Genomic DNA, 18417 nt, shown 5'->3' with positions numbered 1-18417 from the left:
GACATGTAGTCACGCGTTGTTTGATTGGACTATGCTGCCAGCGATCACCGAATTCCCATGGGTCCATAGGGAGTTTCCTCAGAAAAAATGTAATGTGGGGAAATTTTATTTTTTGACGTACTGTATTGTGTCGGAGACAAAAGTTTAAATTCAATCGAACAATATGAGTCTTTATTTGTAAAATAAATAAGGAAGCACAGCTCATTTGCAGTATGGCTGTGCTTACGTCGACTAGTATCAACATCGATGATATCAATACCACCAGATCGATACATTCGTGATGAGATCGTTTTTAGTTTCCCTCTATATTTATTGTCATATTTTCATATGTGTTTGTTGGTTGTTGTTAATATTGGTATATATACCATTAATATTTTTATATGTGTATAAAAAATATCTTTGGACACAGAAAGGTGTTATAAAGACAAAATGCCAATGAATTACCATGAATTGATTTACGTGGACCCCGAAGTTGAAAAACGTATTCGGGTGTTACCATTTAGTGGTCAATTGTACGGAATGTAGACCATACTTGCCAACCTTGAGACCTCCAATTTCGGGAGGTGGGGGGTGGGGGGTGGGTGCGTGTTTGGGGGCGTGGTTAAGAGGGGAGGAGTATATTTACAGCTAGAATTCACCAAGTGGCCTCCAGCTCCGCCTGGATTTCGGGAGATTTTCGGGAGAAAATTTGTCCCGGGAGGTTTTCGGGAGAGGCGCTGAATTTCGGGAGTCTCCCGGAAAATCCGGGAGGGTTGGCAAGTATGCAATGTAGACTGTACTGTGCAATCTACTAATAAAAGTTTCAATCAATCAATCAAAAAAGGTGTTTTTATTTATTTTTTTGCATCATTGACTTTATTTTGCTCAAGCAAAAGAGAACGATTGTATTATTATGTCGATTACATTGTTGTATATGTTAAACTGTTCACAAAATGGTTGATTAAAAATGTTGTTTTGTTTGCTTATCTTCACATTGTTTTCTTGAGATTCCAATCATGATCAACAAGTTCAAGGCAGAATCACTAAATCATTCATTCAAGTCAAAAGTATCGCCACCGTCACAACTGGACCCACGCCTACTCGGCATCATATCGACAACCAAATGTGCAGTATCGCCCACCGCTAGTTTATAAATGGCAATTGGCAATCTGATTGGCTCTTGATGTGGTCATCATCAATGCAGTATGAATGTTGCATGAGGGTTGATTAAACTAGTGCACCTGCGCAAATAGTGATCACAATATAACATTAGTTTATGCCTAAGTAACCATTTTTAAATGTGGCAAGTGAAAGAAAGAAATGTCGAAAAACGGCGGTGCACTGAGCAGGAAGAAAAAAATACTGTCTCCATGGTAACAGGAAGGAGGCGAGACTTTGGGAGTTTACGTAAGATTTGCAAAGCCGTAGAAACCTGCCTCCAATGTCTTACTATTTTGATAATAATAATACATTTAATAATTACATATCACCTGCCAGCACAGAATAACAACACAACTTCCTATGTAAATACGTTTAATTTTAAACTCAGTTTATTGTCTCTTATAATTATTTTTACTTTCTTTAACAGGTTTTGACTGTATGAGAATTGTTTAATGTGATTTAAATGGCTCAACCCGATGTAAAATATTGGAACAAAATACTGATGGGTATTTTATTGGAAGTGCCTCAATGTGTTTGTACATTAGCAGTGTATATGTATGTTCACTGTTCAATAAAAAACACAACTTCCTACAACATTGATAGGATTCCTGTTGCTCTTTCAAACTTCCACAAACAAGCCCTTCTGACATGGTCTCTTATATACAAGCACAATTTCTCACCTATGAAATACTTCATTTGGAACAATAAAGACATATGTTACAAAAGGAAATCTCTTTTCCTCAACAATTGGTTCAAGAATGGTATTATTTTAGTGAGTCAACTTCTCAATAAGGAAGGTAAACTTTTTAATTACCAAGAATCCCTCAACCATTTTAAGATCCCTGTGACTCCCAAACAATTTGCTTTTGTATTTGATGCCATTCCAACAAGTGTTGTAATTAAGTTAAAGTTAAAGTACCAATGATAGTCACACACACACTAGGTGTGGCGAAATTATTCTCCGCATTTGACCCATCACCCTTGATCACCCCCTGGGAGGTGAGGGGAGAAGTGAGCAGCAGCGATGGCCACGCCTGGGAATCATTTTTGGTGATTCAACCCCCAATTCCAACCCTTGACGCTGAGTGCCAAGCAGGGAGGAAATGGGTCCCATTTGTATAGTATTTGGTATAACTCGGCCGGGGTTTGAACTCACAACCTACAGATCTCAGGGCGGACACTCTAACCCAAACCTGGGCAAATTAAGGCCTGGAGGCCACATGCGGCCCGTTGAGCTTTTCAATCAGGCCCGCCGGACATTCCCAAATAATTTTTTTAGATCTTTAAGATGGAAACTGTAGCTGCCATTATGAAGTGCACTCATTTTTTCTAATGACCGTAAGTCTTCAAGTATACAAAGTATTTCAATGGTTGGAATCTGCGCTTTGGGATGATATACCAGTTACTGTGAGTTCAAACCCCGGCCAAGTCATACCAAAGACTAGGAATGTCCGATAATGGCTTTTTGCCAATATCCAATATTCCGATATTGTCCAACTTTTAATTACCGATACTGATATCAACCGATACCGATATCAACCGATATTTACAGTCGTGGAATTAACACATTATTATGCCTAATTTGGACAACCAGGTACGGTGAAGATAAGGTTTTTTTTTTTTATTATTATAAAATAAAATAAGATAAATTAATTAAAAACATTTTCTTGAATAAAAAAGAAAGTAAAACAATATAAAAACAGTTACATTGAAACTAGTAATTAATGAAAATTTGTCAAATTAACTGTTAAAGGTCAGTACTATTAGTGGACCAGCAGAACGCACAATCATGTGTGCTTACGGACTGTATCCCTTGCAGACTGTATTGATATATATTGACATATAACGACCCTGAAGGGAATAAGCGGTAGAAAATGGACGGATGGATGGATGTAGGAACCAGAATATTAATAACAGAAAGAAACAACCCTTTTGTGTGAATGAGCGTGAATGAGTGTAAATAAGGGAGGACGTTTTTTTGGGTTGGTGCACTAATTGTAAGTGTATCTTGTGTTTTTTATGTTGATTTAATAAAAAAATAAAAAAAATAAAAAAACGATACCGATAATAAAAAAAACGATACCGATAATTTCCGATATTACATTTTAACGCATTTATCGGCTGATAATATCGGCAGGCCGATATTATTGGACATCTCTACCAAATACTATAAAAATGGGACCCATTTCCTCCCTGCTTGGCACTCAGCATCAAGGGTTGGAATTGGGGGGTTAAATCACTAAAAATGATTCCCGGGCGCGGCCACCGCTGCTGCCCACTGCTCCCCTCACCTCCCAGGGGGTGATCAAGGGTGATGGGTCAAATGCAGAGAATAATTTCGCCACACCTAGTGTGTGTGTGACAATCATTGGTACTTTAACTTTAATTATGGTAATCTAATTAGTTACAATGGTAATCTAATTAATTACTATGGTCATCTAATTAGTTACTATGGTAATCTACGTCACAGCAGCTCAGAAGAGGCACCAAGCAGTGTGGGCGGGAAGCATTTCCACAGACGCGGAAGGAGATTTTCACAACAAAGTTCTAAAGCTTAGTGATATATCAGATACATCAGATTGTCGGTGAGTTTATTTTGTACCCTTCGCGTTCATATTTCACTGTTTGTTGCATTTTTGTTGCGTTTCACTTGATTGTAAAATATGTCGTTCGAAAGGGGGTGTGACGTTCATATTTTGTCAATATTCAGTATTTTGTCGTTCATAGAAAAATGTAAAATTCCATTACGTTTTTTAAGGCGGTCTTTCATAACGTTTTTAGCATTCAATCAGACATTATTGTGAGGTTTTGTATTAGTGTTCCTAAAAATAGATATATCGGCCCCCAGACACATTTTTTTTTTTCTCTAAATGTGGCCCCCGAGTCAAAATAATTGCCCAGGCCTGCTCTAACTTGTAGGTGTTGTACAGGGCTTACTCATTTTCTCTTTCTGCTGTAACAACTGTGAATGATCCACTTGACACTCCTGTAGGAAAACTTTGTTTTAATCAGTAAAAAAAAAGCTTATTCCAAAATGATTGTGCGTCTGTCTCCTATGTAATTGCGCCTTGGAATAATGTTGTGAATGACATCTGCTGGGTCGAAACATGGTCTCTTCCTAACAGGTACCGGGTATTTACTTACAAAGTCAAAGAGATTTCTTTCAAAAGCATTCATGGTTATTACCCAGTAAAGACTGTGATTTTTAGGTACAAGAAGGACATTGATGTTATCTCCACCTTATGCAACATGCATCCAGAGACTGTTTACCACCTGTTTTGGACTTGTGAAAGCACTCCATCACTATAACAGGGCATCTGTCGTTTCATCCTGGACAATATTCATGACAAATTTGTGCTTTGTTTTAAAGATGTGCTATTTGGATTTACACTGTATGAAAAAAATGTGTAAAGGAATTTTACCTTTGGAACCTCATTATACTATTGGCTAAGTTTCATATTCATAAATGTAAGTTTCTTGTTTTTTGTGCCTTTAAAAAAGAATTAGAACTATTTGATTGATTGATTGGAACTTTTATTAGTAGATTGCACAGTACAGTACATATTCAGCACAATTGACCACTAAATGGTAACACTCAAATACGTTTTTCAACTTGTTTAAGTCCATGTTAATCAATTCATGGTACTATAAAACACTTTCTACTTCTAACAACCAAAAAAATGTGAATTGATTGATTGATTGAAAGTTTTATTAGTAGATTGCACAGTGAAGTACATATTCTGTACAAATGACCACTAAATGGTAACACCCGAATAAGTTTTTCAACTTGTTTAAGTCGGGGTCCACTTGAATTGATACATGATACAAATATATACTATCAAATATATACTAACATCATAATACAGTCATCACACAAGATAATCATCAGAGTATATACATTGAATTATTTACAGTATTTACATTATTTACATTCCGGGGTGTGGGATATGGAGGGGGTGGGGGGTGGGGGTGGGGGGTTAGGTTTGGTTGGTATTAACACTTCAGTCATCAACAATCAGCATCAACAATTGCATCATCAGAGAAATGGATATTGAAACAGTGTGGGACTGACTTGGTAGGTTTATTTACAATCCGAAGAGGTATTATGTGGAAGGGAGGGTGTTAGTTTATAAATAAATGATAAATGGGTTGTACTTGTATAGCGCTTTTCTACCTTCAAGGTACTCAAAGCGCTTTGACACTACTTCCACATTTACCCATTCACACACACATTCACACACTGATGGAGGGAGCTGCCATGCAAGGCGCTAACCAGCACCCATCAGGAGCAAGGGTGAAGTGTCTTGCTCAGGACACAACGGACATGACGAGGTTGGTACTAGGTGGGGATTGAACCAGGGACCCTTGGGCCGCGCACGGCCATTCTTCCACTGCGCCACGCCGTCCCTAGGGTTGTAGTTGCCTGGAGGTGTTCTTTTAGTGCGGTTTTGAAGGAGGATAGAGATGCCTTTTCTTTTACACCTGTTGGGAGTGCATTCCATGAAAACTATGATGCTGTGCTCCAAATTTGGATTATTTACGAAACTTGTGTGAGCCTATGGCTTTACAGTTTGTTACATATATATATATATATATATATATATATATATATATATATATATATATATATTTGTATATATATATATATATATTTTTTTTTTTTTATTATTTACGAAACTTGTGTGAGCCTATGGCTTTACAGTTTGTTACATATATATATATATATATATATATATATATATGTAACAAACTGTAAAGCCATAGGCTCACACAAGTTTCGTAAATAATCCAAATATATATATAAATATATATATATATATATATATATATATATATATATATATATATATATATATATATATATATATATATATATATATATATTGCATTCTCTTTTAGTTGCTTTATTGAGTTTACAACCCCCTGGCGCTGTTTTTTTTTAACTATTTCTGTACCTTTTTTTTGGATTATTATTATTTCTTGATTGTATGTAAATGTAGCATATTATAGATAAAGGTTTATAAAATAAAATAAAATAAAAAAACAACAACTTCCGGTTAAAATTGTTGCGATCGTGTGATTGGTGCATTTCAGCGCGTGGAATCATGGGAAAGCGCGCCATTCAAATCTGTATCCGGTTTGTTCTGTTCCGTTTCGTTCGACATGAAAAACATGGAGCCCAACCGGATCAGGTAGTCTAATGTTTCTAAATATAAATTAAAACGTTTGTTTGCACAGTGTCTTCAACATAATAGATGATGTTTCGTGCCTTTACAGGTTACATCAAATACGGCGTTGAATATGTTTGTTTGTCCCGTGCCAGTTTTTTTTTTTATCGACGTCCAGCCAGTACGTCTCTGTCTGTATTATTAACGATTGACTGTTTTCCCTACCTATATATTTCACCACCATGGCTAAATTAGCACACACGTGTTTCGACTTGTAAATTGTGTAGACGAAAATGACGTTTTGTGTCAGCACATCTTTGCATATTTGTTATTGTTTACAGCGGTGTTTATCAACCACTGTGCCGCGGCACACTAGTGTACCGTGAGATGTTGTCTGGTGTGTCGTGGAGATGATGTCCGTCCATCCATCTATTTTCTACTGCTTGTCCTTTTTGGGGTCGCGGGGGGTGCTGCATGGAGCCTATCTCAGCTGCATTCGGACGGAAGGCGGGGTACACCCTGGACAAGTCGCCAACTCATCGCAGGGCCAACACAGATAGACAGACAACATTCACACTCACATTCACACACTAGGGCCAATTTAGTGTTGCCAATCAACCTATCACCAGGTGCATGTTTTTGGAGGTGGGAGGAAGCCGGATTACCCGGAGGGAACCCACGCAGTCACGGGGAGAACATGCAAACTCCACACAGAAAGATCCCGAGCCCGGGATTGAACTCAGTACTACTCAGGACCTTTGTATTGTGAGACAAACGCACTAACCCCTGTTCCTCCGTGCTGCCCGGGAGATTATGTAATTTCACCTAATTGGGTTAAAAGTATTTTTTGCAAACCAGTAATTATAATCCGCAAATGTGCCGTTGTTGAGTGTCTGTGCTGTCTAGTTAGTGCAGTGTTTTTCAACCTTTTTTGAGCCAAGGCACATTTTTTGCGTTGAAAAAATCCAGAAGCACACCGCCAGCAGAAATCATTAAAAAAACGAAACTCAGTTGACAGTAAAAAGTCGTCGCAATTGTTGGATATGACTTGGATATGAGTTTTTTGCTGTTTTGCTGTGTGTACTGTTTGAGTTCTTGTCTTGCGCTCCTATTTTGGTGGCTTTTTCTCTTTTTTTGGTGTTTTCCTGTAGCAGTTTCATGTCTTCCTTTGAGCGATATTTCCCGCATCTACTTTGTTTAAGCATTCAAAAATATTTCAGTTGTTTTTATCCTTCTTTGTGGGGACAGTGTTGATTGTCATGTCATGTTCGGATGTGTGGCCAGTATCCAGAATTTATTTTAGTCACACTGGTTGATAAGTTTGCCTAAAAAGTTACTGAATCATTTTCAACACACTGAATCGTTTTGGATCGTATAATTCTAAAATAATGATACCGTGCCTGAATCGTATCGCTATCACAAATTCCGAATCGAATCGTTAAAACGAGAAACAAGAAACAACTCAACCCAATGGGATACAATTAGAAACCTTGGAGGGGACCGCAGATGTGAAATGCAAATGTTAACCCTACTCAGTGGCCTAGTGGTTAGAGTGTCCGCCCTGAGATCGGTAGGTTGTGAGTTCAAACCCCGGCCGAGTCATACCAAAGACTAAAAAAATGGGACCCATTACCTCCCTGCTTGGCACTCAGCATCAAGGGTTGGAATTGGGGGGTTAAATCACTAAAAACGATTCCCGGGCGCAGCCACCGCTGCTGCCCACTGCTCCCCTCACCTCCCAGGGGGTGATCAAGGGTGATGGGTCAAATGCAGAGGACAAATTTCACCACACCTAGTGTGTGTGTGACAATCATTGGTACTTTTACTTTAACTTAATACGTATACCCTCTTTACCTGCACTAAACATGACAAATGTCAGTAAACAGCTGCTATTCTATTTAGGAAATGTTCAGAGCAATGGCTGCGCTAATGTTGTAGTGTTGCGATTTTTTTCTGTTGGTGTCTGTCCATACACAGACACACACATTGGAAAACAGACATGTGTATTGGTTAGATTGAGATACGCAATAGGGAATTGTTTTGCTACAAAAATACTTCCATATTTAAACAATTAGGGAGAATTGATGACAGAATCATTTGTATTCTTAAATGAATGGAAAAAACAGGGCTCCAGCAGAAAGGGCACTTAAAGCGCTTTACTTTTTCCACATTTTGTTATGTTGCAGCCTTATTCCAAAAATGTAATACATTCATTTTTGTCCTCAAAATTCTACACACAATACCCCATAATGACAATGTGATTTTTTTTGTTGTTGTAATTTTTGCAAACGTATTCAAAATAAAAGATTAGAGAGGAAACACATCCATCTCTGCAGCAATCCACCAATCTGTGCATGTGCCTGTTGACAATGCAAGTGTGAGCACTTGATCATGTCTACATTTCTTATTGATTTAAGTGAAATGATGAACGTGTGTGATTTGTAGCGCGGCAAAGACACCCCTGAACAGTGCTGTCCAGAGGAGGAGTAAAAGCAGGAGCTACCGGCAGTCATACCGCAGCTGCTTAGGTGCGGCGTCACGTCTGTGTTTGACCCCGGCGATGACGTCACGGCGCCTCAACACCAACAGAAAAGCGCCGGAGTTGCTCAACATCGCTGTGAGCCATATCGAGCCATTGCCGCGTCTTGCTTGACGAGACAGGTCCTCATAACCCTCCTCTGCGCTCGTCACAGGAGAGGGTGGACGCCCAGCAGCTGGCCTTACTGATGAGAACGGAATGGCAGCTGTCCTACGTCACGCCCCTCTACCAGTTCCGCTACACCCAACTGAAGAGCTATGCCAGGCAGCTCTCTGCATATCTGACTGCAGAGAAACAGCAAGGCCTGGCGGTGGGAGTGGATGTCAGCCTGAGCTACAGAGTCACCTTCTCCGTGGTTCACGGGATGACCCAAACTGAAGTTGATGCCGAGACCGTCTTAATACAGGTGAACATGGCACTTTTTTTATTATATTAGGGGTGCGCTGATCGATCAGTCACCGATGGGTACTGGGTGATTCTTGTGAGAAAGTATGTGATCCCCATTGCTGATTGATGGCCCCAATCCCCTTTGGTGGGGACTGTATTTATTTGTAGTCCCCCGGCTGACAAGCGGCTAACAGCTTTTTGCCGCTTCCCGAAGCTGATAATCATTTCCTTTTATGGAAGAAAAATTATATTTCTCAATATCTTATGTCAGGGGTGCTCACACTTTTTCTGCAGGCGAGCTACTTTTCAATTGATCAAGTCGTGGGGATCTACCTCATTCATATATATAATTTATATTTACTTATTTATGAAATATATGTTTTTGTTAACAAGTTAGAGGTGTTTAATGATAATGCAAGCATGTTTAACACATATAGTTAATATTGTTAATAAATTAAAGGTGTTTAATGATAATACAAGTATGTTTAATACATCCATCCATCCATCCATCTTCTTCCGCTTATCCGAGGTCGGGTCGCGGGGGCAGCAGCCTAAGCAGGGAAGCCCAGACTTCCCTCTCCCCAGCCACTTCGTCCAGCTCCTCCCGGGGGATCCCGAGGCATTCCCAGGCCAGCCGGGAGACATAGTCTTCCCAACGTGTCCTGGGTCTTCCTCGTGGCCTCCTACCGGTCGGACATGCCCTAAACACCTCCTTTATCCTTAATGTAGGTTGCTTCCTGGGGTAACGATTTGATTCAGAATCGATACTCGATTCAACGCGACTCTTGATTCAAACCGATTTTTGCAATGTATTATTTGCTGTTTAATACATATAGTTAATATTGTTAACAAGTAAAGGGTGTTTAAAGATAATGAAAGCATGTTTAACTCATATAGTTAATATTGTTAAAAAATTAAAGGTGTTTAATGATAATACAAGCATGTTAAATACATATAGTTAATATTGTTAACAAGTTAAAGGTGTTTAAAGATAATACAAGCATGTTTAACACATATAGTTAATATTGTTAACAAGTTAAAGGTGTTTAATGATAATACAAGCATGTTTAACACATAGTTAATATTGTTAAAAAATTAAAGGTGTTTAATGATAATACAAGAATGTTTAATACATATAGTTAATATTGTTAACAAGTTAAAGGTGTTTAAAGATAATACAAGCATGTTTAACACATATAGTTAATATTGTTAATAAGTTAAAGGTGTTTAAAGATAATGCAAGCATGTTTAACACATATAGATTCCTTTCTTTCATGAAGACAAGAATATAAGTTGGTGTATTACCTGATTCTGATGACTTGCATTGATAGGAATCAGACAGTGGTGCTGATAAGGTCCGCATTTTCGAATGGAGGAGAAAAAAAGTCCTCCTTTCTGTCCAATACCACATGAAAGTGGTTGGTTTTTGGCATCTTATTTGTCCAGCTTCCGTACTCCTTTGTATACACTTTACAAGAAATACATTGTCGGCAAACTCTGTAGCTTGCTAGCTTGTGCACGCCAGCTTTCTGAGACTCCTATTTTGTTAGCGCAACAGTGCAACTGTGCAGTCGGTCTTTGGAGTTTTGACGACAGGTACGGCGCTAGAGTCTGTTGAAATAAAGTGTTTCTCGCCTTCCAGTCGGTAATTTTAATGAGCTGGCAGCAGCCAGCGTCATCTCAGAAGACCCTCGGGTGCCGTGAATGTCAATCAAGTGACGAAAATGACGTCATTGTGAAGATTTATGATCGCTCATTTTTAGGACTATTTTTTTAATGCCTGGCTGGTGATCGACTGACACACCCTCCGAGATCGACCGGTAGCTCGCGATCGACGTAATGAGCACCCCTGCCCTAGGGTAAACTGGGTGTAACACACGGCACACTGACAAAGCTTAACCTATTATGACTATAACAATCTACAAGGTTAATGTAGGTTGCTTCTCTTTCTCCCCCTCCATTTTTCTGCATTCTTTCGTATCTCAAGTTATCATTACGTATATGTATTGTTGCATTTAAACAACTGTATTGTTGATAATAAAGGTAAATTATTGGTATCGTTCATTATCAATAGCGCTATTTCTATTGGTATTTGTATTGATCCATTTGTAGTGTAATAATGCTCATTGTCATTTCTGTATTATTTTTTATTTTTCGCTAACTGCTTATTTGCTATTACGTTTACCATCATATTTGTACATGTCGTATTTGCTGATGTTGCTCTATTGTTGTTGTTGTTGTTATTTGCTGTTGTTGTTTTTGTCTCTCTGTCTAATCCCCCTCTTGTCCCCACAATTTCCCTCTCTGTCTTCTTTTTTTTCTCTTTCTATCCCCTCCTGCTCCGGCCCGGCTGCACTAAATGATAATATAAATACATTTAATAAAGTCAAATACAAATAAGGCAACAAGAGAAGTATCCTACACTTCTCTTTTGTAAAGTAAATCTGAACAGCCAAAATGGGCATCTACATCAACTATATGATTTGCCTGAGAAGCTGGACAGGACACAAAAAAAAAATTATTATTATTATTATTTTTTTTAATAATGTAATGCGATCTACCAATACTACCTTTGCGATCGACTGGTAGATCGCGATCGACGTATTGAGCACCCCTATCTTATGTAGTATTATCACTGGAGGGCGAGACTAAACATGTTTCACACATAGAGCTTGGGTTGCGCAATATAGACGATATAAATTATATAAATTTGGCCTGGGGATAGGTTGATTGGCAACACTAAATTGGCCCTAGTGTGTGAATGTGAGTGTGAATGTTGTCTGTCTATCTGTGTTGGCCCTGTGATGAGGTGGTGACTTGTCCGCCCGAATGCAGCTGAGATAGGCTCCAGCACCCCCCGCAACCCTAAAAGTGACACGCGGTAGAAAATGGACGGATGGATGGCCAACAACAGAGCTTTTAATACTATCGTTATATCAAGATAATGCATGTCAATAACACATTCTAGCAAATTTGACAGCGACAAGCAAACTAACCGTCTTGACCGCAATGTTGCATCTATTGGTGTGAATCTTTTGGGCATCTAAAGATTTGATCCCATTCCTGGGGTAACGATTTGATTCAGAATCGATACTCTATTCAACGCGACTCTTGATTCAAACCGATTTTTGCAATGTATTATTTGCTGTAACATTTATATTGAAACTTTCTCAAAATAGGTTACAGTTAAGATACGTTCCCTCTGGTTGCATGGAGCAATAAGTATTTTAAAAAAAAATGTATTATTTAAATATTTTTATATATATATATATATATATATATATATATATATATATATATATATATATATAGTAAATGGGTTATGCTCGTATAGCGCTTTTCTACCTTCAAGGTACTCAAAGTGCTTTGACACTATTTCCACATTCACCCATTCACACACACATTCACACACTGATGGCAGAAGCTGTCATGCAAGGCCCTAACCACGACCCATCAGGAGCAAGGGTGAAGTGTCTTGCTCAAGGACACAACGGACGTGACGAAGTTGGTAGAAGGTGGGGATTGAACCAGGAACCCTCAGGTTGCTGGCACGGCCACTCTGCCAGCCACGCCGTCCCCTATATACGTGTGTATGTATATGTGTATATGTATGTATGTATATATATATATTTTTATATATATATATATATATATATATATATATATATATATATATATATGTGTGTGTGTGTGTGTGTGTGTGTGTGTGTGTGTGTGTGTGTGTGTGTGTGTGTGTGTGTGTGGGGAAAAAAATATCAAAAAAACTACTTCATCTCTACAGGCCTGTTTCATGAGGGGTTCCCTCAATCATCTGGAGATTTTTCTCTTTAAAATCTCCTGATGATTGAGGGAACCCCTCATGAAACAGGCCTGTAGAGATGAAGTAGTCTTGTGATTTTTTTCCCACACCTACATATTGCGCTCTACCACGGTATCGAGCACTATTTTTTGGATAATCTAATTAAGATATATATATATATATATATGTTTTTTTTAAATCGAGTTTTAAAAATGTTGTATTGATTAGGAATCGTGGTGAATTAGAATCGCGATTCGGATGTGAATCGATTTTTTTGTGTGTGTTTGCACCCCTAATTGCATCTTTGTTAGCGGCTAATGTCCTTCCAAGGTGCAAAACCACTTCAAAGTCGGTAATTCTCGCCTCAATTAAAGTATGTTTCTTACATCCATCATATCATCAATGGAGGACAAGGAAATAGCTAAACATGCTACACGATGCACAATGTCGGAGGATAAGCCAACCACACGCTAGAGCACTTTAATGTAAGCCAAGTAGTATTTAGTATTAGAACTGGGCGATATGGCAAAAAATTGTCACAATAAATGTTTTTCATATCATCCGCTCTCGATTAATATCACGATTATAATTTTCCTTATTAAAGTCAGATTGTCCCGTGCAGGATTATAGTGAGTGTCGTTGCATCCATACTGTTGACAACTGCATCATCTTGTAACGGACATTTCCACCATGTGTGATCGAGGTAAAATACGTTAACAGCTGACAATTGTCATTTTGTAGGGATGTCCGATAATATCGGTCGGCCGATAAATGCATTTTTTTCCCATGTAAGAATATAATAAAATAATAATACGGTTGTTTAACTGCATAACCTAGTGTCAAAAATGCTGCCTGTATGAAAATATTAATGTTCAGTTACACATTTAACAGTGTTTATTATGGTTGTAATTTTTCCAATTAATTTATAAGTCTGTAATATTTTACTTTTTAACTAACCAACAAACTAAACTTTGTTTATATTTTAAGTATATTTTATTTTATTTTTAATGAGAGAGCTTTTCATATTTTAGATCAGGGGTGTCAAAAACTTCTCCACCAAGAGCTGCATACTGAATATACGGGGGCCTATTAAAACATATGTTTTTCAAAAATTGCTCAAAAAAGGTATATATATATATATATATGTATGTGTGGGAAAAAAAATCACAAGACTACTTCATCTCTACAGGCCTGCTTCATGAGGGGTTCCCTCAATCATCAGGAGATTGAGGGAACCCCTCATGAAACAGGCCTGTAGAGATGAAGTAGTCTTGTGATTTTTTTCCCACACATACATATATTGCGCTCTACTACGGTATCGAGCACTATTTTTTGGATAACCTTATTAAGACATATATATATATATATATATATATATACATAATAAAAAATACAAAACTTTGGGTTATAGGTGACTTAGTACATTATTATTATTAGTTTAAAAATGTCAGCTTTATGTCATTACATTCCGATGTTTTTTGTTGAAGTTTTACTTAATTTTTTTTTTCTCCAACATATGTAATTATTTGAAAATACACACGTTTGAAAATTTAAGCAGACATGTTAGGTACACAAGGTATCAGATCGGTATCGCCGATACCAGCCTGAATTTTACTTGGTATCGGATCGGAACGACAATTAGTCACTAATTGTCGTTGATGTGCTATACCACTAAGTGGTATCGCACATCACTAGTGCCGATTCAACTGGTCGTATCAGTCTGTGATCGATACGAGAGTGATTAGATCGATACCTTTGTCTTCTCAAAATCTTTTCTTTGTTTGTTTTTGATCATGTTTACAAACTTGCAGTAGTTCCCTGGAGACAGGAGGACTTTGAGGACAAAAAGCAAATGATTTAAATGAGTAGTAGATAGTAGTTTTGTACGTACTAAAAGAGAATAAGGAAATTCTGTAGTTAATATTATGTTGATGTTTAACTGCCAACAGCACTCACCATCCATCCATCCATTTGCTACCGCTTATTCCCTTGGGGGTCGCGGGGGGTGCTGGAGCCTATCTCAGCTACAATCGGGCGGAAGGCGGGGTACACCCTGGACAAGTCGCCACCTCCCAACACAGATAGACAGACAACATTCACACTCACATTCACACACTAGGGCCAATTTAGTGTTGCCAATCAACCTATCCCCAGGTGCATGTCTTTGGAGGTGGGAGGAAGCCGGAGTACCCGGAGGGAACCCACGCAGTCATGGGGAGAACATGCAAACTCCACACAGAAAGATCCCGAGCCCAGGATTGAACCCAAGACTACTCACCATAAATAAGTAAAAAAAAAAAGTACAGTTGATACATGTGATCGGTATTGGTATCAGCCAATCTCATGGGTGGTGGGCATTGGCAACATAAAACCCTGATATCGCAACATCTTTACTTTTTATAGGAGATGCTCAGACAGATTTCAAGGACGTTGGCAAAGTCATCTTTTCCATTCCTCCACAGATTTACTGCAAGCCCTTGTTTGCCAGGCAGGATGAGCCCCCGAAGGAAGTGTGGAAAGGCTGGTTCACATGCATCAACGGCAGCCATGACTACATCAACTCGCTTCCAAAAGACTTGACCTGCCTGCCACTATTTGGCAGCAGCAAGACCGAGGTGCTCACCGCTTCCGTCAAATCCTGGTTCCAGAAGAGCTTTGACTGTTGCTTCGCCCCGTTGGAGATCAGCCACACGAGCCTGCAGTGGCTGGTGGCGCTGTGGACCAACTGCCACACAGAGTCCAATACCCGGCAACTCAAAATGGTGTGGACTCTCCCGGTCGTGCCGGCGCTGCAGGTCACCTACGCTGTCGATCCGGCGGACGCCTGGCAGCTGTGGTGCAGTGTGAGGCGAGATCCGCAGGAAAGGATGACCGAACATGACATTATTGACATCGAGGAGGTGATGAGGCTCATGACAGGACTCATGTGCCACTTCTACCGACACTTCAGAGTGGACCTGTCGGCTGGGACCTTGAGTCAGGTGTCCACGGCACTGGGAGGAGCCAAATGTAGCGGAAAGATTAAGGTACTGTCATCTGAGACCGGATGTAAAATATATCTCTTTGTATTGTTAATGTGTGCTTTGGTTTCAGTTTTCTAACAGCAACTACATGACCGCCATGCTGACGCTGCTGACCGAGTGCGCCCTCCTCAAGATGCCAATTTGAAGAAACCTGCAGATGGTAAAATAAATCAGGTCTTGTGTTGAAGGGGAACTGGAATTTTGTCCATCATCCACGATCCTTATGATTTATAATTTAGAATTTATAAACAGTGAAAAACTGCTAGTACAAGGCAGCTAACGATGCTGGTAATAAGATTAATCGACTCTTAAAAAACGGCAACAACGCTCCATTTACATGCCGTGACCTGCATATTATCCAAGCTACAGCGACATTCTAATTGTAAGAGCTAACACAGAGGAACTACTTTTCTGGCATAGTGACTCAGGTTGTTTAATAAAATCGATTCTAACCCGAATAGGGATTCTTATTTATTCCGATTCTAAATAGATTAACCATTTTTTATAAAATATATATATTTTTCTTTTTAAGAATCAGTTTCAGAGACGTTTTTAGGCCATCTCCATGCTGACTGGCTGTGCGTATACTTAACCTGTTTTTATAAAGTTATTAGAATTCATTCTTTTTCTTTTTTTAAATTTTTTTAAAGAATTTATTAATCAATTCAACAAAACAATACACAACAATACCATAATAATGCAATCCAATTCCAAAACCAAACCCGACCCAGCAACATTCAGAATAGCAATAAACAGAGCGATTATAATTCATTCTTGATTTGATTGAAAACATGTTTCAAAAATTGAATCGACTTCATCTTGCACAATTTCCGACATATAAGAGTCTGATATGATGGTCTAATGATTAGACCAGAGGTGCCCAAACTTTTCCCACTGACTGACACATCAAAGGATGCAGGGGTCGTTTTGGGTCAATTTTAACCTTTAAAACCAGTACAATATATTTCCCCCCCCCCGAAAAATAGAAATGACAATTTCGATAGAAATTTCGTGTGAATGCTGAAGAGCCTAAATTGAACTGAAAGGCTAACAGTTAGCGCACAAGACAGATAGCTTCAAGTCACAAAAAATAGGAGCAAATGAGCTATAAAAAAATGCCAGCATGTTTACAGTTAGCATTTGTGAAATACCAAGATATGACACTGAGGTGTATACCATCTAAATTAGCGAGTAAATCTAGCTTGCAGATGTTGGCATGTTAAAATGCTGACCGTAACATGTGTTCAGTACCTAAACATATAACTCTGAGGTGTGCACCTAAAAATGGGTTTGTTAGCCTGCTAACGCTAACATGCATCAAGTATGACTAAGGTGTCTACCTTCAAAATTAGCTAAAAAATATAAAATAAACAGCTACCATTTTTCAAGTAACACAATATTTGACACTGAGGTGTTTACCTGCAAAATTAGCAACAAAAAAGCTACTATTACAATACTATCAATGTGCCACGGACCATTAAACAATTACCGGTAGCTAAGAACCACAAATGGCCCCCAGGCCGCACTTTGGACACCCTTGAATTAGACCATTTTGAAAAAAGCAGCCTTGGCGCCACCAACCAGTATTCTCGATTTTAGCATCAAACTATTCATGTCTTGGAGTGACAGTTCCCTCTCACAATCGAAAAACTCCATCCAAAAATGGGAATTGTTTTGAGTATTAAGATTCACATCCCTGGCAACTGCCATTGGAGCTGCCCACCAACCACAACTGTAATGCTATTCAACTTCCTCCATGAACCAGGAAGTAGCCGGTTCCCAAACTATAGAATCCTCCACTAATAGTCACTTTTTTTTCCTTCTTTATTTTTTTTTTTGGCCTAAGACTTGTTTGTACAGAACTGTAAAGTCATTTGTTTGTTATTTTGTATTGTTTGTTGTTTTGTAATAAACACAGAGTATTTTTTACTCCTTGTCAACAGAATTTATTTCCTTGTATTCCTTGCCCTTCACAAAAGTGAACAACCAACCCGCATGATTTTTGCTTGAATCCAGACAACTTGGCAAAGTAGAAAAACAAAATTCACATATCACAAAATACGTAACCCAGCAGAAGCAATAAACAGCATATGGTACAACATAGTATAATAAGGCAAAAAAAAAAAAAGTGTTAGCAAAGTGACCAGCGCTGGTGTGCACATTACTGAATGCATGAGGGAGCCTGGCCAGATTCCCATTCTGCTATCACTGCATGGAGATATTTGAAGGATAAAGCAATAAATACATGTAATATGGTTGGCACAGTTCAAACTACCGTATTTTTCGGACTATATGTCAGTTTTTTTCACAGTTTGGCCGGGGGTGCGACTTATGGGTTGTACTTGTACTTGTATAGTGCTT

The 18417-nt window shown here is 38.7% G+C and overlaps 1 protein-coding gene across 1 annotated transcript; it reads left to right on the top strand.

The window, feature by feature from the left end:
* Positions 1-6247: 6247 nt before the first annotated feature.
* On the top strand, positions 6248-16358 carry cenpl (centromere protein L). The gene is made up of 5 exons (XM_061985041.1): positions 6248-6332; positions 8754-8925; positions 9002-9253; positions 15496-16059; positions 16127-16358. The coding sequence occupies exons 1-5, from the start codon at positions 6304-6306 to the stop codon at positions 16199-16201; spliced, it is 1092 nt and encodes a 363-aa protein (XP_061841025.1). The 5' UTR covers positions 6248-6303; the 3' UTR covers positions 16202-16358.
* Positions 16359-18417: the final 2059 nt, after the last annotated feature.

The sequence above is a fragment of the Nerophis lumbriciformis genome, linkage group LG23, assembly GCF_033978685.3.
Source record: "Nerophis lumbriciformis linkage group LG23, RoL_Nlum_v2.1, whole genome shotgun sequence".
Taxonomy (NCBI): domain Eukaryota; kingdom Metazoa; phylum Chordata; class Actinopteri; order Syngnathiformes; family Syngnathidae; genus Nerophis; species Nerophis lumbriciformis.
This window is presented reverse-complemented; position numbering and strand designations above follow the sequence as displayed.

Bases quoted from the DNA above. Each gene is read 5' to 3' on its own strand.
- cenpl (XM_061985041.1), top strand. From the start codon at position 6,304: ATGAAAAACATGGAGCCCAACCGGATCAG. The intron at 6,333-8,753 runs GTAGTCTAATGT...TGTGATTTGTAG, and splicing joins ATGGAGCCCAACCGGATCAG to CGCGGCAAAGACACCCCTGA. The intron at 8,926-9,001 runs GTGAGCCATATC...CGCTCGTCACAG, and splicing joins CGGAGTTGCTCAACATCGCT to GAGAGGGTGGACGCCCAGCA.